General features: G+C 44.1%; 1 protein-coding gene across 2 annotated transcripts in view; it reads right to left on the reverse strand.

Moving 5' to 3' along the window:
- Positions 1–605: 605 nt before the first annotated feature.
- LOC126568380 (zwei Ig domain protein zig-8-like) overlaps positions 606–27561 on the reverse strand; it is a 30842-nt gene continuing 3886 nt past the window's right edge. For both annotated transcript variants that reach the window (XM_050224849.1, XM_050224848.1), the window contains exons 2-9: positions 23232–23369; positions 16274–16419; positions 15956–16026; positions 12934–13097; positions 3133–3344; positions 2132–2237; positions 1772–1822; positions 606–740 (exon numbers count right to left, since the gene is read on the reverse strand). In XM_050224849.1, coding sequence (XP_050080806.1) covers positions 619–740; positions 1772–1822; positions 2132–2237; positions 3133–3344; positions 12934–13097; positions 15956–16026; positions 16274–16419; positions 23232–23304 — 945 coding nt within the window. In that variant the 5' untranslated portion in view covers positions 23305–23369 and the 3' untranslated portion in view covers positions 606–618. The remainder of the gene's footprint in view (positions 741–1771; positions 1823–2131; positions 2238–3132; positions 3345–12933; positions 13098–15955; positions 16027–16273; positions 16420–23231; positions 23370–27561) is intronic.

Below are 27561 nucleotides of genomic sequence, written 5' to 3' on the forward strand. Positions count from 1 at the left end.
CCAAAACTTTTCTTTTATTTTACCTTGTTTTGTTGTTTGTTTTCTCTTTTTTTGCTTTTTTATCAGTCATCAGAATGAGCTGTTTGCGGGGTGTGGTCTGTTTGGCGAAGAGTTGCCGACTCCTTCTTGCTACATTTCCAACACCTCTAGTGCTTCCCTCTGGTCGCGCGATTCGTTTGTTGTCAGTGTGTTTGTGTTTATATGAGCAAAATTTTTCACATCATCGTTCGCACCACCAGCTTTACGTGTTTTTTTTTTTTGCTTCCTTCTTCTTAAGTGTGTATTTAGCGATAGAGAATGGACGTGGATGATTTTCGAATTACCTTTTACTGGTTTTTTGTTTTGTCTCTTTTTTTGTTGCTTTGTTTCCTTTTGTTTTTTATTTAACTTATCGTTAGCTTCGCGTCGTGTACCGTACAGTGTATTTGCTCTTTGATTTTGGTAGTTTCCGTTTTCCCCCTTTCGCTTGGTTTGTTTCTGTTTTTTACTTACTTATTTGTGGATAAGTTGCGCTTCTGCTTCAGACCCCCATAACTTTTAGGAGATGCAATTTTTGTGTGTTCTCCCCGTTGCTTGCTTTTCTAATGCTGTCCCCGATTTATACGCTAGGATTTTTACTTAGAGACTATAGTTCACATGACAGCTTAGCTGAGCATAGATAACCAATACAAGTAGCATAACAAATGACCTATGCCGGTGTAGAATCTGCAGATTGCGCTGTTTGAACATCGATATGCTGTCTGTGGAGATAAGTGGGAAGGAAAAGGAAAGAAAGAAACACGACCCAACGGTGAGGAATTAGTTGGCGAGCAATTTGGAAACATGAAAAACAAACAGAAAGCGATGAATTTGTTTGATGTGCGCCGGGTGGATTGAAATTGAATTTTCTTCCCTGGTGGACACAGTGCGGTTGATTGCATTAGGAATTCTAAACAGGTTTCTGATTCAGCTGTTTATATCAATCGAAAAAAAAACTATTAGAATATGGTTTGCTGATTTCTGTTTAATCACGCCATCTGATAAAACACAAAGTTAAGCTTAAAATCGTGTTTGTGAAATATTTAAATAGCATTTAAAATTAGTTTGGAAAAATTTTAGACAACTCTTTCAGACAAGTAATGTTAGCAATGAATTGTCATCGTTCATTCTTTTTTCGAAGAACAAAATTACAGATTTTACTGCTTACTGTTTGCATATTTTTCAACAAAATTGTATAACAAATGATATCAAAATCAAAGGTTAAAAAAAATAATAAGCTGTATGAAATTTTTTCTTTAAAAATCAATCCTATCGAGGATCAACAAACACCTTGGTTCAAACGCTTATAATTTCCCGCAACAACTACTGCACGTGAAACGACCAATGTCAGCGAAGCCAATGTTAATAATCAGACAAACATTAAACTGCATGGCATAACTCTGGACGGTGCACAATACAAAGCCCAATATCTGCACATGAAGTCCCACAACAAACAGACTAATGCCAGCTGTGGCACATTTTACAGATCCGTGTGTCACAGCTGCAAAGCGTGCATGCACTCTCCTGCACCGAACGCCATTGAACGATCCAATCCCACCATCAAGGGGGTTCGGTAACTTCACGAAAGTACCTTCAGCGTTGTCAATAGCACCCGCGAGTTCATGATTTATGCAGGACTAAGTGGTGGTGGTGGTGGCGAGTGGGCACCACAAGTCATCATCGTGGGTGGGTAGGTTGGTCGGTGTACCGAATGCTCTATAAACAACAGTAATGAGAATTCAATTATGCTTACCATCAAACAGCGATCTTGCCGATGACGTGACAGCGGATGCAGACGATTCTCCTGTCGGGTACGAGTCCAGCGAGCAGTATACCGGAGGCAAAGGACGGTTGACATCGAGTTGTCATCGATGGTTTTGCAGGCAGTGAGCGCGCGTGTGTGTGGACGGGATAACGGGTGCAAACGAAATCACAAACAAGCAGATCAATATCAGGGTATGTAAAATGGAATATAGTTAGCGGCGTGGTTGCATGAGAAGGACGCGCCTTTGTAAAGTACACACACTTGCACAGAAAAGCTCATATCCGCGCGCAACCGTTTTATCTAGCTGTGTTGCGGGTTTGGGTTTGTGCTGGTATGTCGATAACCTACCGTTGATAACGTGCAGTGAGACAGTGATCGGTGGACTGTTGGATGGGCTGCAGGAGTAATTTCCGGAGTCCTTCTTTCTCGTCGATTCTATTATCAGCGAGCCAATCTGGTTTTGGCGAGGAGTGCGTAAAAGTGGAGGAAGAGAGCAAAGGCAGACGAGAATACGGTTAAATGGGTGTATGGGAAGTTAACTAGACAATTGATTTATGATCAGATTTTAACAACGTTTCGATAGTGTCTGCTGCAGCTGTGTGAAGTTACGAAAGGCTTGGAACTAGTTTGGATTAGCTTGGTGACAAGGGTTGCATAGAAAGTTTATGACGCGTTTTTATTGGATCTGTGCTCAGTTTTCATTGAAGTTCAAAATCGTTGGACACTTACTGTTGTAACGTAGTGAACACAGCTCATAGTCAATCATTTTTAAGTAATCCCACCGCAGGACTTGGTAGCTCAGCTCAATCGTATCGGAAATTCTTAAGACTTCAAAACTGAACCGACATTTTATTAAAGAGGTGCAGCAACTACATGTAAGTAATGTAGTTTATGCAGTGCACTAGCAATAATGGAACCTTCAAACCTCAGTCAGCAGACATTTTCCAATGATGAAATGAAATTGTAATTTAAAAAGAGACATTAAACTGCTAAACAATGGAATGAGACTCCAAAATATTATATGACAATCTAAACAGATATTTGAATGTTGGTTTTAGTTTTGCAAGTTCATCACAAAAGTTTACTTGAATAAATTATTCTTTTACGACAATACGTCGCAAGCTATCATACTTAAAATAAAGAAATTATTCTTTTAACTTTAACAGGCTAAAGAGCTGTAAATTCGCGTGTCTTATTATAGTTTATCGTTTCCAGTTGAAAATTATTTAATAAAATATATTCGTTAGAATGCCAAAATAAAAAAGTATTACAATTTGTAAGTTGGGGTGATAAAATGACCCAGACAAAATGGCAAAATAATACGTTCAGAGAAAAAAAAAATCACCTACCGTACTGTGGATATCCCCGTCCAGATCCGGTGCACCACGATCCAGCTGTGTCTTCCAGCCACGCCGGCTCTCGGTAAAGATCTGCTGCGTACCGTGGTACCAGATGATGTAGGAAGGTGGCTCGAGGGCACCCCGGACCACACATCGCAAAATGACGGCACTGCCAGCCTTGACGTAGCGATCGGAGTCACCTATAAGCTCGGTTCTTGGCACTGTTTTGTGGATGGAGGAGTATAAAAACGGGCAAAGAAAGACGAGCGGCCCAAAATAAGATTGTAACACTTTATCTCTCTATCGATTGACGACACAATGGGTAAGGTTAAACGGGTATGGGTGTTGGAGAAGGGAGAAGTGAATCGAGGTAAACGAAACGGTTGAACCGGATCAATTGGTTCCCACACCATGGCGAAGACAGCGAGCCAGCTGTGCTATATATATAACTATCTACACCTCGACTTAAATAAAGTTACGAACAATAAAGCCGAACGACTTTTTGTTGTCCAAAAAGACGGCTAGAACAACGATGTACGACCCGGTGCACGGTTGAGCTTTCGGGCTCAACTAACCCGTGTTTCTAGTCAGCCTCGGCCAGGCCAATCAGCAACTTCCACCTCGAAGCAAACAGGCAGACAGGCAAGTAGGCAGTAAATTTTCATTCCACTCAATTTCGACGATCTAAAGTTGTGTCAATTTTCGGCAAATTTTCCAACGAAATTGCCATCGGCCACACAGTGTTTGAGACAACTGGCTAGGACCGGCCGGGACGACAGCGAGCAAAAGTATAATATGCTTTCTGGTAGTGGTGGGCTGCATGATGGGAAAAATAAAACAGGGCCACATAAATTCTACAAAGCAGAAAAGAAAACCGATGAGTTGGGCGGCACCGCAGAAAAACAGAACATAAACGACGCGAAATCCTTTTCCCGCCGGGCGCTTTCCACGGCCGGCAGGACATCGGTGCGTCTTCTTCCTGCGCTATTACGGTGGCCACAATCGCAAAATAAAACCCTGACTGTTGGGCTTGGAAATTTATGGCGCTTTTAAGCCAGTCTCAAGCCGTCCACCGTTACGAGCGACCGATCGACAGCCCCCGTTTGACGGCCCAGGCTTGCCGGGCTGCCCTGCCCGTACTTTTTGGACAGTCGCGCTAGGTCGCCTAGCGTCCCTTCGGGAAATTCCTGAGCAGTGCAAAAGAAGCACTTTTTTTGTATCGTTTATCGGTTTGGCCCACAGCAGTCAGCCGAGCTGCCCGCCCTCCCTGCAGGAAAGCGGAAGGTCTCGGCAGGTTTGCGGTTTAATGGTTCTAAATTTACTGCAAAAGCCTTTGCTAATCCCTGTGAGTGCTTTACCGATTGCTGGGACGGTTTTATTTATCGTCAATCGAAATCCTCACTAGCTGGAACGTCAGGTCCTAGCGACCGATGTAAGCCGCGATAGATGCTTTGCTACAACAGGTCGTTTGTTGGCTTTTGGGTCGTTGGCACCACACAGACACGAATAGGGCTTCGCGTCGCGAGATCCATGCCAACGGCAGCAACATTCGAATTTGTTATGCGATGCATGTGTATTCGATTCGAAGTGTGTCCACCGCCGACACCTGGTCCACGCTGGCAGGGTCCGGGCTGGTGAAACGTCAAGCCGGCAGCCCATTAATGCAATATAATCTACTTGAATAAATCATCCAAAAGATCGGAGGGGCACAATCGGTAGGTTCGAATCACAAGGATCCAAAACCACCAAACAACACCTATTATATGGCGGCACTTGCTACGAAACGTTGCAAAAGAGTGCTTGAAGTGCTTGCAACAGCTCATAAAACCTGCTGCAATCTTCATCACCCCAGCACATCCGTCGCCCGGCTGGTAAGTGGATCTACACCCTACAGCAAGGTGAGGCCATCGACCGAATGGCGCATTTTACATCCATTGCTGTGCCATCCTGGGCTGCTTTACATTGAACAGCACTTCAGCACACTTTGTATACGCGTGTGTGCGAGAGAAAGAGAGAGCATAGATCGGAGCGACAAAAAAGGTCATTTAATGGAAATGGTTGTACCAGCACAATGCTTGATGCTGCTGACTGCTTGCTTTATTTGCAGCACTCCTCGATGCTCCACTGCAGCGCCAAGCCACTCAATCGTTGAAACACTTTTGTGAAAGCGGTTACACATTTTAAGCAAACTATCGTCGATTTTCGCGGATGCCGAACGCGCTACGCACACCCAACTTTATCATTGGGTGAGGATAATACACATACACACGAACGCGCGTAAACTATCGAGCTAGAATACATCCCGCAAACTAAAAGCGCTGTTTTACGCGTTCCAACATCACCACCACCGGCAGCATCAGCGTTGCAAGTGCGAAATAAAAACTGGAAAACATAAAATCTCAACCTGGCGGCTTCTGTAGCATCAGGCGGGGTGTTGCTCATAACGACGAACAACTTAACATAATCGAGCGTTTGCTGTTGTTGGTCGATCCGGCACGTTGCTGCAGCTTTTTTGTTTCGCGCTCCTCACACTATTGCAGTGTTGTGACGGTCGAGCGCGTTGAACTATTTCCAGATTTTAGTGCTTGTTGTTGTTGTTCTAGTCGTGCTGGATGAAGTGGGTGTGTTACGCTCGAACCTTCCCTCGCCATCCTTGACAATGGTATATTGTGTTACGAGACTGATGATTGTTTTATGTGTGCCATTTCGCCATGTTTGGCTCGGTGTTGAACATGTTCATTGTTAAGCAATAATGATACTGGTGGCTAATACACGATGTGGAAGGATATTGTAGCACGATTGTTATGCTGGCTGAATGATTCATGGCAAATGTGAGTGTTTTTTTTTAAATTAAAATGTAAAATGACAGTATTAATGAGCTATGGATTTGCATGATTAAAACAGTTACTAGATCAATTTTTTAAGACAGATTTTGAACAGCATTGCTTTGGAGGAAAACAAATATTGTTCGTCGAAACAATTGCCCAGGAGTTCTAGGCTTATTATATCAAATGATTTTATGCGGACACTGCTGTACGTTTCTTATAACAACGTTTAACTGCCTAGAGACTAAAGTAAACATGTTTGGTCACACGAATTAGGGCTTTAATTAGTATTAGTATTTTGATTTTCAAATTTCAGCAACTAGATCCGTATAACGGAATGCACTCAGAGGAAATTTAGTAACAAGTATGTGGAATTTAGCTTAAGGAAAACTTCCATCCAATATTTTCGTTAAACCCATTCAAATGTGGAGAGGAAATGATGTGGCTTGTCAATGAAAACAGTATTTGATGTCTTTTTTTGTCATTTTTTCGGTTTAACAGGAGAGAAATTTGAGCTTGGAAGACATTCAGGCAAATCCACCACCGACCAAATCTTCACTCTTTGGAAGATCCTCCAGAAGTGCCGATAGCGCCAGATCCCTACGCACCACCTGTTTATCGATTTCAAGGCGGCCTACGATACCATGGATCGAAATGAGCTATGGAACATAATGCACCGGCACCACTTTCCTGGAAAGCTGATCCGGCTGCTAAAGGCCACCATGAATGGGGTGCAGTGCAAAGTCGGAATCGTTCGAATCTCACAGGGGTCTGAGGCAAGGGGAGGGACTCTCCTGTCTACTGTTCAATATAGCCTTGGAAGCCTTAGACAACGATATCCGTGGCACGATTCTCTACCGCTCTCTTCAATTTCTTGGCTTCGCTGATGACATTGGCATCGTTGGCAAGACGACAGCGAAGGTGTGTTAGGCGTACACCAGACTGAAACGTGAAGCAGCAAGAATTGGATTGATGATCAATGCGACGAAGACGAAAAACCTGCTTGCCGGAGGCTCTGATCGAGATAGAGTCCGAGTGGGAAGCAGCGTGTTAGTCGACGGCGACATCCTCGAGGTAGTAGAGGAGTTCTGCTATCTTGGGACTGTCGTAACTTCGGATAACGATGTCAGCAGTGAAATCCGGAGACGCACTGCTCAGGGGAATCCAGCCAACTGCGATCTTCACCATCTACTGAGATCTAGAAGGCTTCGAGACCACACGAAATGTGAGATATATTGCACACTGATTCGCCTGTTGGTCCTATATAGCCACGAGTCTTGGACCATCCGAGCGGAGGATGCAAACGCTCTTGGCGTGTTTAAGCGTCGCATCCTCCGGACCATCTTTAGCGGTGTGTTCGAGCATGGAGTATGGAGAAGAAGGATGAACCACGAGCTTGCTGAGCTATACGGAGAACCGGACATCCTGACGGTAGTAAAGACCGGCAGGATACGATGGCTGGGGCATGTTATGAGGATGCCGGACTCATGCCTCGCTAAGAAGGTATTCGAGTTTCGAGGATCGAGTTTCCTAGAGATCTATTGTTGATAGGGTCATGTCACGACGACGTGCTCTTTAAAAGAGCAGGATAACATGAGTGAAAAGACATTCAACAGCTAATTGCAAAGTTCCACAGTACAGTTACAAATTTCCACTAACTGACTGTAAGATTCCATCAATATTGAGTGATGCAACAGTTCCATTATAGGGTTCGATACAGGATGGATTCTACATAAAATAACTTGCATCGTGTTTAAGCTCTCTGGCAACGGAAAGAGAGTTCTACCTCATGCTTAAAGCGATCACATTTATTGTATCATTTAATGTTATACATCAATCCACTTTACAAGCTCTCGAATTCTGATCACATCAGTTCTACACACTCTTGTCAATCCCATAAATTCTTGAGATGGATTTTAAAGTATTATTGCACTTTGCAATTGTTTTTCTAAAGCTTAATATGTATTTAACAACAAAATTGAGTTAATTAATAGCATTTTGAGAACCAACAAACAATTTCTATTAATACAAACTGTTTCCAAGAGCTCTCACTACAAAATAAGTTATAAGTTTATTGATTTGCTGCATTTGCTGTCAGTTTCATAATGTAATATTTTACAAACTACACAAGAAAACCTTAATACTTGTAAATTCTCGCAGTTAGCAAAGTTCTTCTATTACTACTGCTATAACTAACTTCAACCACTTGTCACAAAAACAAAACAACCAAATGCCCAAACTGAAAAGATTACAGCAACGCAGCTAGTCCAAAATTATGACGAATGTTTTGTGCGAGCAGTAACCGAACCAAGAAAAGGACGAAAAGGATTATCTGAAACGAGTTTGCTAGCCATTTCTTGCCATCCACCCAACAGGACCAACATACTGCACACACACACACTCACAGCCAGCACACAGCCTTCCTTCTCGGTAGGTCAAGTTTTGTATCCCCGTTACCACCGATTTGCCAGCAGTGAGCAATTGTGATGAAAAGAAAATTTGAGAAACTTCTTTGCCAAACTTGCGATGTGGGTGGCGAAGAAACTTTCATCCGGTCATCTTTTGAAGTTCCGCCCAGAAGTTCCCGGTAGCAGAAGCGGTTTAATCTGTTAGTTGGATGAACAGGCATCCTACCCGAGGCAGGCTGGCACGAGGTTATTTTTTCTTTTTTTTTTTGGGCAGAAAGTTTGCGATGGAAATTGTAAATTTGAATAAGGTAAAAGTTTGTTTCGGGTGGTGAAGGAAGAAGGCTTTTCGATAAATTTCGCTAGTTTTTACCCGTTGGGGTTTGTTCGGCAAACGAGCGCGTGAAGTTGCAAGGGGTTCGCCTACAAAGTAGGGTTCAGGTTACCTTAGATGTTGTTGTGAGTGTGGGGTTTCTCGTTGGGGCGAAACATTTGATTTGATTTTACTGAAACGGTTGTTATTTTATTTGCGTGAAATATGGCTCGCGGAATGATGTCAGAAATAAGTTTTGGTTGGGAGTGCACAAAAGTAGTGAAATTGTATTTAATAATAAGAAGCAATTTTGCGGTTTTCTTGAGCAGACTTTCGGGGCAGCTGCGAAATAATACCAAAAAATGCATAAAAAGCTTATTATCTGCCACAAAGCAATCATATTCGATACACTCCCTATAGTAAAGGAACATTTTTTTATGAGAGCACCGACCATATGATGGCCAATACATCGAAAAAGCTTCTTCCGTTGCTACGGGGAAAACTAGTTTCAATGAAATTCGATCCTCGTTTATGAGATGTATAGCACCGAGCGCCGACTCACTTTACCACGAGCACTCCATTCAATTATCATACTTGTTTCAGCTTGTTTCGCGGAACAAACTGCTGCCAGCTTAAGTTTACACTAAGTGGTAGCTTAAGAAAATGAAAGGAAATTGATTTAAAATTAAAAACTTTCCATCCAAAACATTTCAAACAAATAATAAATAATTTTTCACTTATTCAGCGTGAAAAATACAAATTTTCACGAGCGAAATGAGTTTATGGCGCCATAGTGAATAATAAATATTAATAACCGAGCATTACTTTGCTGGTTTTGAAAGCTGCAACTTTCATGTCTATAATTCCAGCAAATTATACTAAGCGTGGTAAATAAAGCTCCGAACGCCGTAAACCACTTCTCGAAAGCCATTCACAAGGCCGCTCGGTTCGTGCGGTGCTACCGAAACGAAAAATAATGCTACGAGAAAGGATTATCGAATCCGGTAGCGGTTGGGCGAAATTTTGTAAACCGTACTTTATGGCAGGACGATTTTGGTAAAGCAATGCGATGTAAACCTTTCCACCAAACCCAAATACCTCTTCCCGGGGCCCTCTGGGATCCCGGGTGTATGATTATGACAGGAGGGAAAACTCATGTTTATTGCTTCTCCCGGACAAAATCGAAAAAAAAAAACAACAGAAAGCCCACCACACCTTACCATGCTGGGAAGCATACTGACGTGCTAGTGGCGGCGTTCGGCTTCATTGGCATCGAGATTCAATAATTTGTGGCTTAATGTAGTGAACGGGGTGGAAGCTTTTCCGAAGCTTTTTGAGACCCCGAGACCAAACAAACAGAGTGGCCTAGGGACCGACGACGCATACATTTCTGCTCGATCGGTCTAATAACTGCCGGTGCCGTTCACTTGCTGGCATCGTGCGCACGGAATGGCAAAACCCGAAGGTTTCGGTTACCCGTAACATCCGGGTAGGGAACATCTCCACGTACACACGGGCGGTCGGCGGTCGTTTCCGGCATGGCAACCTGGATGTACTCGGCTGAAAATAAAACCACGTACGAGCGCAGATGAGCGCATGAATTCACCATGAGCCCACCACGAGGCTGTCGATGCGGACGATGATGACGATGCCCTGGTTGCTGTTGTGCTGGCAGCCAGGCCACGGCTGTACGGAACTGTTAGCTTGTCCCGAAAACACGCTACACTCCCTGTAGCCCCTCGGGTTGTTATTTACTTCGTGCACCGAATCACTAATGATGGTCACAGGAGAAATCAGATCGTAAGACCAGCCACGGTGTGTATACATTCCGTGTGTGTGTCTATATCATGTGCTGAGGCAGAACTTCTTTCCTGCCACCGTGACAGAGGGGCTTGATAGTAATCCGGTAAGTATGTATGCCTGCAACTGTTGGCATTTAATTAAGAACGCAGCAAAACTTTGAACGCCCGTTCAAGTCGCCTGCCTCTGCAGGACAAGGCGAACGTTATTTATCGTGCCCGGGAAATGTACCGGGAAAGTCTTTCGGGATGGCATGTTCCGATGGTGGATCAAAGGTAGTACCATAAGAAGTAGAAAAAACGAAGAAAACACTGGAACAATTTTTTGACCCAGGAACAAGTACTTTGAATGTGCGGGATGCCCTTTTGTTGCAGCTACTTCGAACGGCCAGGAGGCCCACCTGTGTAATAAGTGTCTTGTAACAATCGATTTATGACCAGTTCGTACACAATGGCTACGGGATGTGAAGATAGTGCTGGTTTAGAAGTAGTAGATACGTGTATAGATAGGTAAGGCCCGGGACATTCGTGTACATTGCAGAGTTCCCGTTGGAAGCTTTACGGGTAGCACACCAGCTACATATGGCGCGTCATTGCCCCATTCTGGACGCGACGGAGGACGCGCAAAAAGCCGAGACGGCGGCTCGGTAATCTCGTACACGTGCGCTTTTTTGGTGGTACATCCGGAATGGGATGGTGAAAAGTTGTACTTTGTGCTGTGTTTTTGACAGCGTACCGTATTACTTTTTGACGAGTGCACCCAACCGTAACCAGAAAACCTGGCAGACTGCTCGGGCGGTGGCGGTGGTATACTGGGAAGTAGCTCCAGATAGCCTGCCCTTATCTGTACGCGTGTGTCTGCGTCCATCCGAAATTGGAGCGAACCATGCCCTTTTGTTTCGAACTGGAAATATGATGAATATTGAATCAGGGAAAAAGCGAACCGACTCTCTTCGTACCTGCCCGACTAGCTGGGTGCGTATTTGAACCCAACTGCGCCGGGTGAGACCGGTGCTGCTGCTATCGAAAAATCAACGCATCCCAACATTCGCTCCTTCCGCAAATCGTCCTGGCGGACGGGAATGGTTTTCGGAACCGGCTTTTTGTTTTAATCATTCAACGGCCAGCAACAGCCATTATCCGCTTGTCTCGAAATACATGAAGTGCAGTCCATCGACCGCCGGGGACGACGTCATCGTTCCAGATATCGACCAGTCAAGAGTCATCATGTCATGATGTACGTTTGTTCGCACAAAATGGCTTGAACGGTGGATGGGATTAAGCGTCAGCTCTGTGTTCTGTGTGCTGTGCTAGACAGAAGTTGGCAGTAATAAACATTTTTCATATTTCAACTACTGTCAAGCGGAATAGTTGAGCGATTCGAGAGTATGATCGGGAACTAGAAAAAAAAACCCCTCCTTCTGGCTGGCAATTCAATAAAAACAGTATCACAAACTAGTTCCTAGTATACAAATTCCCTGGCACAACTTGCTACTACCTTCTGTTCGACCGTATCGACACAAAACCAGACCAAACCACAGCCTTGCACTCGTTACTGCTCGCAAAAAAACCACAGCTGGCCCGGTTCGGTTTGGTGGTGCTTTGCTAGAATGTTTCCATTTCCATGCTCGTCCTGCATGCATGAAGATTAATGCAAAAGTTGTTTGTGGATTGCAAGTAATCAACCCTGCAAGAAAATGAATTTGAAGAGACAACTCGACCAACGTTCATTCAAACTACCTGATACTAAATTTAATTAAAACGTAAGCCAGTTTTCCCAAACAGTCTTCCCCGCACAGACAAGCATATGTGTACACGTGCACGTATGTCATAGTACAAATCCCCGTGTGGCGTGTAGCTGTGGTGGACGACCATTTGCAGATGGGTTTTGGGATTCTATTGAATCACAACCGAGCGTCGATAGAACGGTTGGGTAGGAGATGTGTACCGAAAGGGAAGAGAAGGAGGCGATGGAGATCACCAGAAGAAACAAACATCTATCCAACCCCCCCCCCCCTCCTCTTGGTTCTGCTCTCTACTCGACACCAGTGCACCCGACTGCACGTAGGATTAGGAATCAATATTTGCAATTGGCGATGAAAATTGCTTGATTTGTTCGAGAGTGGTGAATTGATAAGTAACAGCTCAGTGCGACGTTGACGTTGGGTTTGAAGAACTACCTTTGGCGATTTGGAGAAGCCGTGGAAAAAACAAGCTTAAGCATGTGTCTTACAGATTTTAGTTGAATTTTAAACTGACAGAAGAGGGCAGCGTCGTTTTCATTGTCTCCAGAGTGGACTAGCCATCCATTATTCGTACAACTTATCAATTCGTGTCGGCACAGGGGGAAAAAAACCCTCCCTTCGATTCGAAGAGAATTGGAAACCGGATGCAATTGAATGGAATTGAACGCAAAACGGGATAGACAGCACAGGAGGAGGGAAGTGAAAATCGATGTCCATACTCACCAACGACATGCAGATGTACTCGGGCGCTGATTTTCGGTTCCGTCGACACCTGACACTCGTAAATGCCAGCGTCACGGGCCTGCACGTATTTGATCTGCAGCGTCCATACGCCGCTGCTCTCCACGTAGAATGATTGAAAGCGCTCGTCGGCTATAAATGTCATTCTGCGCTCGATAAAACCCCCGGCCGAACCGGTGTGTCGGTTTGATTGCAGTGTCGGTCGAATTGCGATCGATCGACACATCCGGCACAGTGTGAAGCAAGAAGATTTGCATTAGAAACATCCATCCATCCGTTCGTTCGTTCCGAGTTGACGTTGCCGGGGATGAGTCCAGGTGAGTCAGCACATTCCCAGGGAGAGAGAGAGAAAAAGAGGGGGAAAAAAGGAGAGACAGCAAACAGGTGCCCCGGGGTGTTTGTGGGTGTTGTGGCCGGTTTCCGGTACGTTGATGTTGGTGTAAAATATCAGCAGGCAAACATATTGTACCGGTTGGTGTGGTTGTGCAATGAAATGAAATGTAAAAATCATCGAGAGAATTAATATGCTGAAAGCAAACATCGGCTCACCAAGCCCTGTGAATCGTAGATGGGACAGAATCAACAGAATCACTGGCAGGATCAGTTCCTGCACCATCTTCATGCCGTCGCTCGCTACGTTCAATTAAAATTGAATTTCATTGCGAAATTGATTGCTACTGATCTCTACTTCCATTGTGCATGCCTTTTATGCGATCGAAAAGGGATGCTCGCTTTGTCCACAAACGGTATGCTTTACAACGTTGACAGAAGACATGTGATAAGAGTAAGCATTCTGGGTAATAGAGAGAGGGAGAGAGTGTGTGGTTTGATTGCACAGCAAATACATAATACTGTGACAGGTGCACCGTGTTTAAAAAAAAGAACATACCCAAGGACACAGACGTACGTTGCGACTGAGATCCGCTTCTAATTGCCCAGCCAGTAAATACCGTCAATGCTCGGTTTCTCTTGGTAAGCTCTGTACTGGTATTATTGCTATGGTAGTTCAATTATAGATCGTGTATGTATTGATAATTAAATCATTCGTGATTTTATATCTTTTAACTCAGCGCTTTCTTCCTATAATAAACTTTCCACGAATAAAGATTGAATTTCATATTCTACGAATGGTAAGCAATGAGAAGCCACCAATGGAATTCATTCAAGGGACATATTCGTTTAATAGTTCCACTACTTTTTCAAGAGATCTTATCTTTCAGGAAGCGTTAACGTTTCATAAGATCTTCTCCTCTAAAGAGGTCCTTCAGTGAAGCTTCCACCAAGAATCCTCCGAGTATCGCCTACCTTGCGATATATTCGTTAAAATTTTGATATACATCGTAATCGAAAGATCGTAATCGTACAGTCCAAACCAAACCTTCTCTCGGTTTGTCATTCAAGGGTGTTCCTCGCCATAAAATCACTTTCTACCATAAAACCTCATAGTTGGAGTCGTTTTTTTTTCATAAAAATCTTCATCATAGAAAGAGTCTTCCCTACCGAAACACCTCAAACAATAAGAAGTTTTAATCGAATCTCAGAGACCTTACAATTGAATTGATTGATCAAGAGTACTCGTATTAAAATGGATGTCGCCATCAAAGCTTCATCTACATCTATTCTTCGTTGTTGTATAGGTTTTTTCGTTCAAAACTCTTGGTGACTATTCCACTAAGATTGGTTGCAACTCTAGAGTTCTTCTCTAGAGGCCTCACCTACCAAACAACAACATCCATAAGGCCTACCAACAATATTCTTATTCTTGTGAAACGGCCTGGAAAATACTCAGAATATTGGAATAGACAAATACTGAAGGACCACCACCTACCCACGACCAAGTCAAAACAAATGACGCATTTTCATAATAAACATCAGCACAAAAATGAAGTAATTCCCTGTTTACATAATCGATTGCTGTTGCTCCGTTTTTTTCTTCTTCTTCTTCCTCCTTTCGTGTTATCGCGTGTCGCACTACTTTCAATCCCACCCATGAATGGGCTATTGAACCGGCAGTGCACCATAAAAATAAATTCCATTACTTCCCGGACCGTTTAAAGCTAAAGGCCCGCACCCGATTCAATCGAGCGCCGCTCTAATCGAGAGAATACTTTAATCGTGCTTCCGACAGCTTGCACATCCAGCCGGCGCGTTGCAAGGGACACTTTCAAAGGATAATTTACCCTTCTGTACCCTGCGCTCCACATTCCAACCTTTGCTGCTCCCCCCGCTAACCCATAAAGGGACACAATTACACCGGTGCGGTACATTGGTATGTTTTGGAGCAGTTGTCGTTAGAGCTGATGTAAGATAATTTTGTTAATGCGTTCGTACAACAAGTCGCTAATAATGTGCACTTGAATGCGATCGTCACAATACGAACCGCGTTTATGCGGAAGTAAACGGGGCAGTAAATCGAGCGGTCGGTGGGCTAAAGGTACAGGTAATTGTCCTTCTTCAATGTGTGCCTTGGTGGCAGCCCTTAATGAGCACCCGGCACGATTGTATATCCCTCGGGCCAACCACGGGAACGTCTGGCGGATGGGTGTGCGGAATTTTCCACCCTTTGATGTGACGAAATCGGGTAGAAAGCGGGCATGGTCGATTGCAGACCACAGCGTGCCACTGTTTGCTCGATGGCTTGCTGCAGTGCAAACAGTTGTCAATAATCCCTCTTTGACGGTGGCGTTATGGGGAACGGGTTTGAGAACCGAGTAGCGCAAAATCCATTGAAATTGTTCCCACCCAAAACGCGATGCAACGGTGGCCGTGTGTACGGACAGCCAGGTTCACCCTTATGAACATTCTTTTGTAAACGCTGCTCATCCTACGCCACCGGGCACAGGTTGCCGCTGCCTGATGCTGTCATCCGAAATGCGCAAATCGAATTTCTGTCCGTATGGCAACGGAATTCGTTTTCGCAGGCAGGCAGAGCTTACCCGGCAGCATCCGACGGGTTGCTAGGCTAATTATAAACGCATCAATCACGGTAGAAAATTTTGCTCACCTGTCCACTGTGAGGATATGATCATCTCTCACTCGTACCCACGAAACAGATTTGTTCCCTAGCTGTTTCACCTGTAATGAGAGTTGGAAGGAATGTCCCGAGACAAAAAATGAAGAAGACAGTATAAATGATGATTGCATTCAGCGTGTGTGCAAGGGATAAAAATGTGCACTTGTCACAAAATGGGGACAATGAAAATGAATATGACCCAACTCCCATCTCGCCAAAAATAAAAAAATAAAAACGGAAAGGTGTAAACGAGGTAGTGACAAAAAATGGGGTCAAATCTCGAGCTCCTGACACGCTCATCACACTTACCTTGCACGGCAGATATGCATGTGTTCCGATTTGTGTAGTTACATTGCTAACGCCGCTCCCGTCTAGGTATGGTCCAGCGAAAAATGTTGCACCAGAGTTCAACTTACTTAAGGCTAAGGATGTACTGATATCGCCCGTTACATAATCTGAAACGGAAGCGTTAAACGAGCAGTGAAAACGAGGGCAAATACACTTACACACACACACTCACACATACACCCATATTCAACCATTCACGTAAAGCTACATTAGTGTTAGTATCTAGTGTTTTGCTTTTTTCCTCAACCATTGCCATGTACAGGACGCTTCACGCCGGGACCCATTCGCCGGAGCATCATCGTGCACATCATAATAAATTTTCTACAATGTAGTTTGCTTTCTTTCCGGTAGTTTTCGAGCGAGTTGTTTCTCGTTGGGGTTCCAAAGCGTCCACAAACCGTACCCAATTTTGGTGTTCTGAATTTTTGCTAGTTTGAAATTAGTTCCCAACCGGAGCTACCGGCGCCACAACCCCTAACTCGAAAAAAAAACGCCCAGTGACACGGACCATTTCGACCGGTTTGGTTCATAAAAAAGTCGTAAAAAAGTCGTCATATCCGTACGCCGTAGGTCGCCGGCGTTTTTGGTGTGTCGAGACGGGCGAGGAAGCTTACGGAGCGCAAGAAGTAAATGAGCCACATAATTAAATACAGTTTTGTTCGCGCAATCTGAGCATCGACTAGAGTGCCCTGGTTACACGCCGTAGTGTGACGTAGTGTGATGGAATGGAGGCCTCAATTTTCGAAGGAAACGAGCGCTCGGCAAACAACGCCAACACCAAAAGATGATAGTGTTGGAAGTGTAGAATCTGGATTAGATTCCGAATGATCTGCACTCTCGGTCGGGCTGTGCAAGATTGGGCGGCCAACGGGTGAAACGTTCCTGCATGTGCGTGCCATGGTTTTGCTGGTTTGATTGAGTTGTTTTCCAAAGTCGTTTATGCGCCCAGTTTATGCGTCAGTATCAGCCGTGACGTAAACATTACGATAAAACAGATCGTGAAATGTGCCATTCGCAGCCACGAGAGCCTTGCTGGCCCCCGTTTTGTGCAATGCCACATGTGCATGTGTGTGTATGTATGGGGTTGTGTTTGTATTACTTGGTTGATGTTCAAGCCGATTAGTGGACGCATTGGAAGAATCGTTTCTGGGTTGGCATGGGCGCGGCCATGATGTGCCTCGCTTAGGTTAGTCCAAAAACTGTCCTTAATTAGAAGAATGCTCAGTAAAAGTCGAACTGCGGGGGCAGTAGGAACATCAAACATCAGGACTCACATTAACTGCTGCCAGCTATCGGCACGGTGCAGCTTATGATGTTTGTTTTGCGCAACGGGTACAAAAAGTTCAATAATTGTGTGAAAGCATTTTTGATAGTTGTTCTGATCACATAAAGAGATCGATAGTGATATATCAATATAGCACAACGCTCTTTCTTCACTTAAGATGTGTGTTGATTAACGTTCGGTGAGACTGATGAGCTTCGTTTCACTGGGTTTACTGGTTGAACAAGCAAATGTAGAGCTTGAGACAGACAAAAATCTACACATTTTTGAGCACATTTTTTCGTTCAACGCTAATACTAAAATAAAAAAGCTCATACTTCCCTTCAAAACTATTCTTTAGTCTATTTTCTTAGTCTTAGTAACAGCAAATCAGAAGCTTTTTTAACACTGCTAGGAAGATAAATAACTCCTATCAACAGTTTCTAGAAAAATAAACACTCTACAGCCTTCGGATACGTTCAATATTAACAACAGACAACCTGCAAATTATAAATATGCAATCATCAGTTTTCTTACGACAAACGTGGACAATATCTCGTCTGAATCCTTTTAATACACTTGTGGAGTAGATGCAATTGTCAGTATTATTTCACTATAATTAAGAAGTTGATTTTCTCCATTATTTTTCATTAATAAGAAATAAAATGAACAGTAGTTTTATTGTCAGATCCGTCTTTTATGAAGCATCAATATCATAAAGTACTACTTGTCCAGATTATTCAAAAAAACTCAACATAACTCGACAGATTATTGCAATGATTCCATTCCTTTTGAATTTGAACCTGGTTCGATCAAATCTTAAGTAAGATTTGTTTGAGACAAACTAGTAAGTACGATAAATATTACATTCTTGTACATATTTATATCCCATTAAAAACACATCGTTTTAACAGTAAATTTCAATGCTATAAGTTAATTTAAAATTGAAATCCCTAGCAAAATGCAATCAGCGTAATGGAGAAACAGTTCACCCAAATAAAGTGGACGTTTGCAATAAACATCAACGATGGCTTAACCTTACCATCACCCTTTTTGTTTCACAAGGTGTACTTATCTGGTTCATTAATTCTACATAAAACTATCCAACACCCAGGAAGGATTACAACTAACCTGCGCGTCCTCTTTTTATAGTGCCGACCTTTTGCATAGATAAAAAAAACACTATCACATGCTCCTGCCCCGTAGGCGTAATGCTTCCGTCTGACTCGCCGAAGGCATTGAAAGCTCCATTTCGTCAGCAGGATCGTGGCACAGCTCACATAATGGCAATGGCCGTCCACCTACACAATCCCTCGGAACACTATCAATAGAGCGACATCGTCAAATGGACTATATCTCAGAGCCATGATCTTGATTTAATCGATAGTCAACAAGTAACCGGATGCCTTACCGCCTCCTTTCCCCTTCCTCACGAACGCTCGACCTTGATGGAAACCCTCACCCGGGAGGGAAATATACCGGATTTGGCGATTGTTTCGTGCTCTTATCCATTCTAGCCCATTCTTTCCATTTCATCGGGCAAACGCATTTAGCTAGCATCAGCTAATCCTTGAACCGTCGTCACAGTTCCCTTTTTCGCCCGCTCAGTTATGATCCTTTACCGTTCAATGTGCGGCCCTTTGCTACCGCTGGGTGAATGGGTGCGAACGTCACACATGACCGGTCACCGACGTTCTCGTCGTCATGTGTCCTTTTATTCATTATCCACTTTTACTTCTGCATCCTGCATTTCGTACCACCCGGCAACGTACGTTCTACCCAATTTCTGCTTTCGTCGAAAACTGTCCAACAATAGCGTACAAAACCGCAGCCGCAAGAGTTACCATCAAATTAATTAGATTATCTGCCCTGCTCGATACACCCTCCTCACGTCACGCCACCAGAGCGTGCCAAGGGGCCAACATTTTCGTACCACCTTCGTACTTTGCGGGTGGTTTTGCTTGGCGGTTATCGGAATTCGGATTGACCCTCACCGCTCACTGCCGGGAGAATGCCGGCAGCAAAGGTTTCCGGCCGGGCAGCTCGTCCACGGTTTTACCATTTCAGTTCGATGGTTTCTGTGGTTGGCCGTTGAAGCTAATCGAATTGAATTACACCAGCACACAAACACACCGGAGCAATGCAATCCCGCAGAAGGTGCAACTGCTGTTGTTTCGTCACGCGCCCACACTCTCGCACACAAAGCCTTTTGCTGTTCGGTCGGGCGTACCGGACCGGGGTTTCGAAGTTTCGTTGCGGTCAGTAAGAATAGCCACACGCCCGGGTCCACCCGGGAGTGATGCAAGAGCCTTCCACATACAGCCCGGAACATATATTTACATTCATTTGCATTATTTGCCAACAAAAGGGTCACTCTCATTTATACGTATGATTAGCATTATGGGACGCCGTGCTGATGTTGCTATTTTGTGGCTCACAATGTCTACTGTGAATCCCGAGGACACACACACACACGGGCGCTGAAAGCTTCGAGGGTGGTCTAGTGAAAGAAATGTTCGGTGCTGGAAGTGGTCAGCCCTCCGGAAATGTTTGATTAGCTGCAGTTGCGAGATAATTGAAGTTGGAAACTTTAAACGGGACACGCCCGAAGCATTATCCCGGGCTGGCTCGATGCGAGTGTTTTCGGATGAAATTTTGGCCCACAGCTGGCATCAGCTGACGTCAGAAGGTGATGTACGGCACATTATTAGCTCGTTGGTTCGCTAGCCTAGAGGCGATGCGAGGCTAGATCTAGATCGGCGCTTTTTGTGTTTGCTCCGTCGGAGCGCCGCATATGCGCCGCAAGTAATTTTCAATCTATTTTAATGTCTTGAAGAGATTATGCTAACCATTGTAGTGGGTAGTGCTTCCGCTAAGCCGCACAAGATTGATTGATTTTCATCGACCGATTATTCAATCATACCAATCAGGCGGATATGTTGCTGCTATTGGCAATTATGTGCGCAATTATTAAAGCAAAGTATAGATCGCCTCGTTACAGCACTGCCGTGACGAGCGATTGTAGTTGGAAACTAATTTTCCTTTTACCTTTAATCACTACCCACTGCCGTCTCGCAGTTCCTGTAATCATTTGTAAGGCCACGGATGTCAATGTGTTATTAGAAGTAAGAACACTCCACCTAGAGAGCTTCTTTCATTGAAGCAACCATCCAATTGGTCGCAATAACGGCAATCACTTATTGATTTATTTATCATACCGGCGAGCGAAAGCTTCACAGCATGAACTTCAGTTAAACCACCCTCGTTTGGCCGTTTGGCAATGACTAACTACAGTTAACGAATAAACACAAATATTTCCTCAAGGTTCAAAGTGTGACTCTTTGCCAGAACTTTCTCCCGTTCTGGGACGTATTGATTTAATTCTCCTGCGAAAGCTTCCCCGTTTCACGTGACGAGGTTCGAAAATACTTCCGGTAGTTTTAGGACCCTTTCTAAATGATATTCTGCTCGCAAACTCACTGCCGAAGCGTTGTGAATTCGTTCGATCGGTGGGACGCAATCGCGCACGCCGTTCACCCCGTGTCTTTTTTTTCCCGCGCATAATTTATGACTTTTTGCCAAGCCGTGCCGAAGATGTAAACTGATGAGCTGTTATTATCGTAGATAGCGCACGAGTCAAAGTTGGACTCGTCGCCACACACCGACGCCGTCCCCCGGAATGGCATAATGGGAAAGGACGGGGGGGAAACGAAAACAAAATGTAACACGAAAACCCCAAACGAGCCATCCGCGTGTGTAGATGCATGCGGTGCGGTGCCTTGGAAAGTGCCACCGTAGGCAGACACGCATGCTCACATAAATCAAAAGTTTGATCATTTCCAACCAAGCCTTACCGTTGTTCGGTGACTTTTGGGCTTCCGGTCCAAGGAAGGATGTGGCACGTGGAAAAGAAAAAAAGACACACACACGTACGTCTATTATGTGTGTGTGTGTGTGTGTGTGTGAACATGCGGTGTGCACACACGAGTGGCAGTTATGAACTATATTTACAAATATTTGATTCCCCGACACCGACACCGAAAGCACGATAATGGAAATTATTTCACCAGCATGGAAAATTATTTCCACCCTTTTATCCAGCTTACCGAGCTTTTGGGAGTGGGGGGGGGGGGGAGGACAGTACTGATGGGTAGTTGCTTAGAAAGGGGGTTGAAAACACACAAAAAACTTCGATACGAGTGAATTCCTCTAGGAAGCAGACAAAACGATGTAAACGCACACTCAGCACTCACTTTGCCTCCGAGTGGGTGAGTCTAAGCAATGTTTTAATGAGGTTTGGTTAAGCATAATACACGTTTCAATTCAATCTACCCCCCCAAAATGGTGTATGGAATTTCGAAACGAGCTTTTGCTTAATTAATGTTGGAATGTTTCATTTTGCAAAATTGTGCTTCAAAAATCGAACCAAAATAACATCGAGTAAAATTGATGGAAATTGTGGCTCTGTTTAATGCAGGAAAATATTTTCCCATCCGAGATGCATATTGTTTCGATTGTAGTTTGGTAACTATTTTTATTAGGAAATTGGAAAATGCAACCCAAGTACATTTTTGGGGTAATTAATTCAGCCATGAAGTTTCATCGTTTACATTAAAGGTTGTGGTTAGTAGAGTTAGTACAATAATGCTCTTGAATTTGATTTTAATTTATTTTTAGTTCGTAAAAAGCCCAGTACAGAGTGTTATCTACCGGGAAGAGAGTTTCATTTGAAATCATTGAAACAGCATTGAACGTAAGGTAATCTGTTGAATACAGTTAGTACCTTGATGAATTATTCAGTCATCTGTTTCTCCCTAGAATTCAAGCAAAACAACAAGACACGCAAAAATAGTAGCCGAACTACACGGAAAAGGTCAAACTAACGTCGAGTGATATCGTATCTCCTTTAAGCAAGGAGAGGGAAAGGCTCGAATGCTACAACTACACATGTTTTGTTGTATTGAATGCCGTCTGTAAGGCTTTTTCCCAAACTCTTTTGGATCAACATGTCCAATTTGTAGAAGGGATCGTTCCAGGAAGGATTCTGAGGCCGATCAGACTTTAATCATGAGTAATTGGAGCAGAAAAAAGCAAAATAGAATTCATTAGACTGGACACTACGGAGACCGGACCGGACAACGGACACCGGCTCTTTTCCTTATTCAAAAAGTTTCGCCGAGAAAATGTCCCGAAAGCTGCCTAAGCTTTTTTGCGTTAAAAGTTAAGTGCAATCAGTAAAAATCTGGCAAAATGTTCTTAACTGGCTGGATTAAATATATACTAGAGGTCAATTTCTATCACTTCTATGATTCAAAACCTGTGCAAACGATCTCAATATGGAAACTTGAATTACACCTGAGAGGCCAGTCCATCAAACGACGTCTACATACATTAAGTAGACATTAGAAGGTTAAAATTGAGATGAAGTTACGATGCCTCCACCAGCAATACCATTATTACCATCGGTTATCGCGCTTGCTAAGTAATTTATTAAAGTACGTCCTTTATAAAATAAGTGTCATATACTTATGATGTCCTCTAAACTCCCGGAAATAGCAATTACTTTTCGGATTATGCTAACTCACTAGCACTAAACACTTCTGCTGCGAAAACCAATCGCCTGCAGATAGAACTTCATCTAAAAGTTTTAATACTTACCAGTACAAATGAAGAGCACGATGAATATTAAATTAGAATGGCACATTTTGTTGCGTTCCTTCAGAGTGGACATGTTCCGTGCGGCCTTCGTGCTACGGTGCGCTGTACCGACGTGTCACAATTCATAGAAGACTGAACCTGTGCGTGCGAAAGGAAGAAACGAAGGGAGAGAGACAGAAGAAAACATGAAATAAATATTACTCACTCGACTCGACTCTAGCTCTTACACGATTGCCGCTAGGGAGCAGTGGAAAATGGGAAATGGAAATGGAATAAAACTTTTCCTAAATGCACCCGGAAAATTGTTCGTTCAGCAGTAGGAAGAGGACAAAAAAACGACCAAAAGCAACACTCCAGTGCTGCTTTTTGTAACCGGAACAGTCGATTGTTCTGTACATTCGGAGCGTTCCGAAGCGCCCATATGGAGTCCGGGCTTTTTGTGGGTATCGGGCAGGGAGTACGTTCATCATGGCGCAAGCCTTACAGGCACCAGACTCGACCACGGGACTGCAACCCGATTACACAGTTGGCCGATTTCCAAATCACCGACCAAGGGGACCAGAGCGCCCAGGCAAATTCAATCCAATTTTCCGTCTCCTGCAGTAGCAGCAGCGGTGGCAATTCCCGAAGCTGGCCTGAGCTACACTTGAAGTGGTAGTATAATTTCCTGCAGCCAAGGAATAAAGAAGTGTTCATTCTCATACACCGATCAGAGGAGGAAAAAAAAGCCCCATAATAACGCCCAGTACCGAATGGTTTATGCAATGCCGAAGGCCGCAGGATTTCTCGTTCAGAACAGATGCTCACGATTAAATCTTATGACGGATCCGTTGGCTGGTTCCGCGACACAAACCCAATGCCTACGTAATGGTTGGTTGGTGGGTGGTTGGTGACATTTTTTGGAATTTAGAACACTTCCCAGAATCGTTCGAGCTTGATCGCTTTTTTTCCCTCCATGAGCTTTGTCTTCATTTCGTCCAAAACCGAAGCCCACCACTTGCGAGTCAGAGCTTGTAAGTGATAATAGAGAATAGGTGTGTATGTATGTGTGTGTTTAATGCCTAACCACAGCTATCCAATGCAATCTGTGGCGACGATAAAGTCCTGTCTGCCTCCAGCACGAATTGGGAACCGTTCCAAAGGTTGTTTGACTATATTATGCAAAGAAAGGAAAGGCAAAATCTCCCAGACTTACACACACACAAAGACACAAAGACTCTTAGTCCTGGCTAGCAGCTAGGTTTAGGTTTGGGCTTGAGTTTATTTGGCCTTTTCTTGGACGGTTCCGGTTATTTAGACATTTGCTCTCGACGTCCCGACGCTTTCCACCTGGCTGCATCCCAAACTCAGCTATTATGGAGAAAAGGCGAAAAAATCCCACCCCAAGCATCCCCATTCCTTGCCAGTCGTGCCATCGAACGATCTTAATTTTCCAAAAAATGCAACCGTCCGATGATCGACGTCGTCCATTTTGGCAAACGATTTCCGCTCTCTACATATATTTCGCTCTCTTTCTTTCTCGCTCTGGACCTCTTGGCAGAGAGTTGGCCGGATATCTTTCCAAAACAAAAACAGCATATTGCAGCGAAAAAAACCCATTCTAGTGGGTGAATTGAAGGTAGCGAAATTACAGAAACCTCCACATAGCTTTTCCAATCCCATCCCACGCCTTTACGCTTCAATAAGCTTCCCGTATCGCGATCCAGCCAGCTGGCTAGCTATCGAAAGCTTAAAATCTTCACTGCAAAAAAAAAGAAACGAACCAGGATGGCAGGGTGGTCTCCGTCTTTTTCTTGCCTTGTCTTGTGTTAGCTGACTTCTTTTGTTTGCTTAAAACGCGAGTTTTTTTCCGCGAACGTTGAACACCGTACAGTTCTGCGCGTTTCTTTGGTGGGTTGGCATAATGTGGACCGAAAATTTCGCCTTCCGTTTTGCTTTCCTCAAACGCGTTCCGGAACGTGTAGGATGTGGGTACTTTCTTATAATGATTTCATTTCTTTTCTTTTGCGCTTCTTATTTTCCTTACTTTCCAGCAGGCAGCATTACTTCCAACACGCGCATTCGCCACTGTTTGGGCTTCCTAATGCGTGCTGCATGTAAAATGGCCTGGGCTCTAAATTACAGCAAACCACTTCTCGGCTGCTGCTGCTTCTGCTCATTAATGGTACGATTTCGGAACAATCAGTTTGATAGCTGCAAATGAGCCCGGCCGGCCGCCCCCCCGCCCCCCCCCCCCCCTCTCACGTTGTCCACTGGCCAAATTAAAATTCAATTTCAGGCACACTTTATGTCACCTAATTGCTTCGGCGACACTTTGTTCTTTGGTGCTCTTGCCGTCTGGTCTCTCCGGGCCTTTCCCTTTTAACGGGGGAAAAATTTTCACATGGGAAAACTTCCTACGGGGTTTCGCTTCTTTTTCCCTTCCCCCTACGGTCCCACCGTCTGTCATTACTTCCGTCCGTTGAAGCTAGCACTGTGACGATATAATAACGGCGGCTGGGTCGGAAGCATTTTTCGGGAGGGTTTTTTGGTCGAGCTTTTCCAACGAATTGACCACCGATAAAAGATCAAATTTCAGGCAACCTATTACACAATAGATTGATTCTCATCATCATCATATTTTGCCCTTCCTCGCCCGGGGAAGTGTTTCGAAAGAACTCGGCTAAGTTAACCGTCTTTGACTCGATCTTCAGCTTGAAGATCGCTAACAAAGCGGAGACCATTTCCAGTGCCGGAGGCTAACGTTTTGTTTACTAGTTGTGCTTGAAGTGGGCAAGGAAGGTAGCAAATCCATTCATTTTTGGTTAAGAAGAAAACACTGGTAAGCAACGGGGAAAACCCTCGAATGGGTAAGCGTGTTCGATAATACTGAGCACCGGGGGGTTGATTATGCAAAAGTGAAAATTGTCTTGCTTTCATGCTTTTTCTCTCTTTCTCTCTCCCTCTCTCTCTCTCGCGCAGCCATCGCAACTGCAGAAACAGCTTCAACATCCAAACAGGACCGATCGAGACGAATCAGAATTGGTCAGCCAGAAAAACCAATTTTCCGCCTTCACAACTTTGTGTACCGAATTTTGGCTTTGCTACTGCTTCTTTTTTTTCTTCTCTCCATTACCCGGTTCGGATACAGACTCAGTTCGTTTGCCTGAGCATGGATAAAAATTCATATAAGTTCATTAGTTGTCCTTTTATATCCGACAGACAGATAGCGGCGTGTGTTCCGAGTGTGTCTCGGATGCGATGAACTGCGGGACCTACCCTTCGAAACATTGGACTATGCTTAGGCTTAAACTTTCCCTAGGACGGACTACCTTTCTCGCTCTGGTGCTTTAACTGCTTCAACCCGGAGGCATTTGTCGGTTGCTCCATTTTGCCGTAATGCCTCGGGAAAACTAAATTCTTTGTGTTTATTTTGGACTTTCGGGTAAACTCTATCGAATTAGGAAATTTAGTTTGACCCACTGCATTACTCGCCGGGTCTCTTTTTTATACTTTTTTTTTGTGTACTGTTTTTTCTCTCTCTCTCTCTCCATCCAACCTTACCACCATTTGCCAGCCGGTGCGATCTTTTCTCGAGACGATCGGTTGACCTTTTGCAAAAAGCGGGTACCGAAGGATGCGAGTGCCCCATTTACTCGGTTATTCAGCGGAAGAAAACGGAAGCAACTCAAACTCAAACAAGGCACTGAGTGCTCATTGCAAAAGTAAGCATAAGTAGGGCGGGCGGGCAGCATGGTTTGGGTGATTTGGGCGAAAAACTTTAACTTTTTCACCCTCATTTGTCATTTTTCTTCGGGGTGCGTGCCGATTCGTCTTTCGCCGGGTTCTGTTCCGTTCAAACGCAATCAATGTGTACCGAAAGCACTCCTACAAGGTAAAAAAAAGGTTCACGAAAACGAATGAGAAAAAAAATCCGCCTAAACGATGCCTCCTGGTTGGTGCTGTTGGTTGGAAAAAACTTGATGACCGTATTTTCTTGTGAAAAATATTCCTTTTTATATGATTTTTCTCTCTCCTCCTCTCCTCTCTGGTTGGAGAGGTTGGGGGCTACCGTAGACAACCAACCAACGCTCGTTTTTCACCGAAAAATCCTACAAACCACCAGGCGCCTCCATTTGTTAAGTTTCTCCCTCATATACCTTTACCAACCGTTACGCTAGTGTTGTCCATCTCGTTTGGTACAATTTTTGTTCTTTGGTGGTTGGTACTTCTCCTTAAAAGTTCACAAACACACCAGCACATATCCAACCATTGAGGTGGTGAGCTATACTTTCATCATTCTTCTTCCAGGTTAGTGTAGATGTGTGTGTGTGTGTGTCAGCAGTGTTTT

This window comes from Anopheles maculipalpis, chromosome 2RL, assembly GCF_943734695.1.
Source record: "Anopheles maculipalpis chromosome 2RL, idAnoMacuDA_375_x, whole genome shotgun sequence".
Lineage (NCBI taxonomy): Eukaryota > Metazoa > Arthropoda > Insecta > Diptera > Culicidae > Anopheles > Anopheles maculipalpis.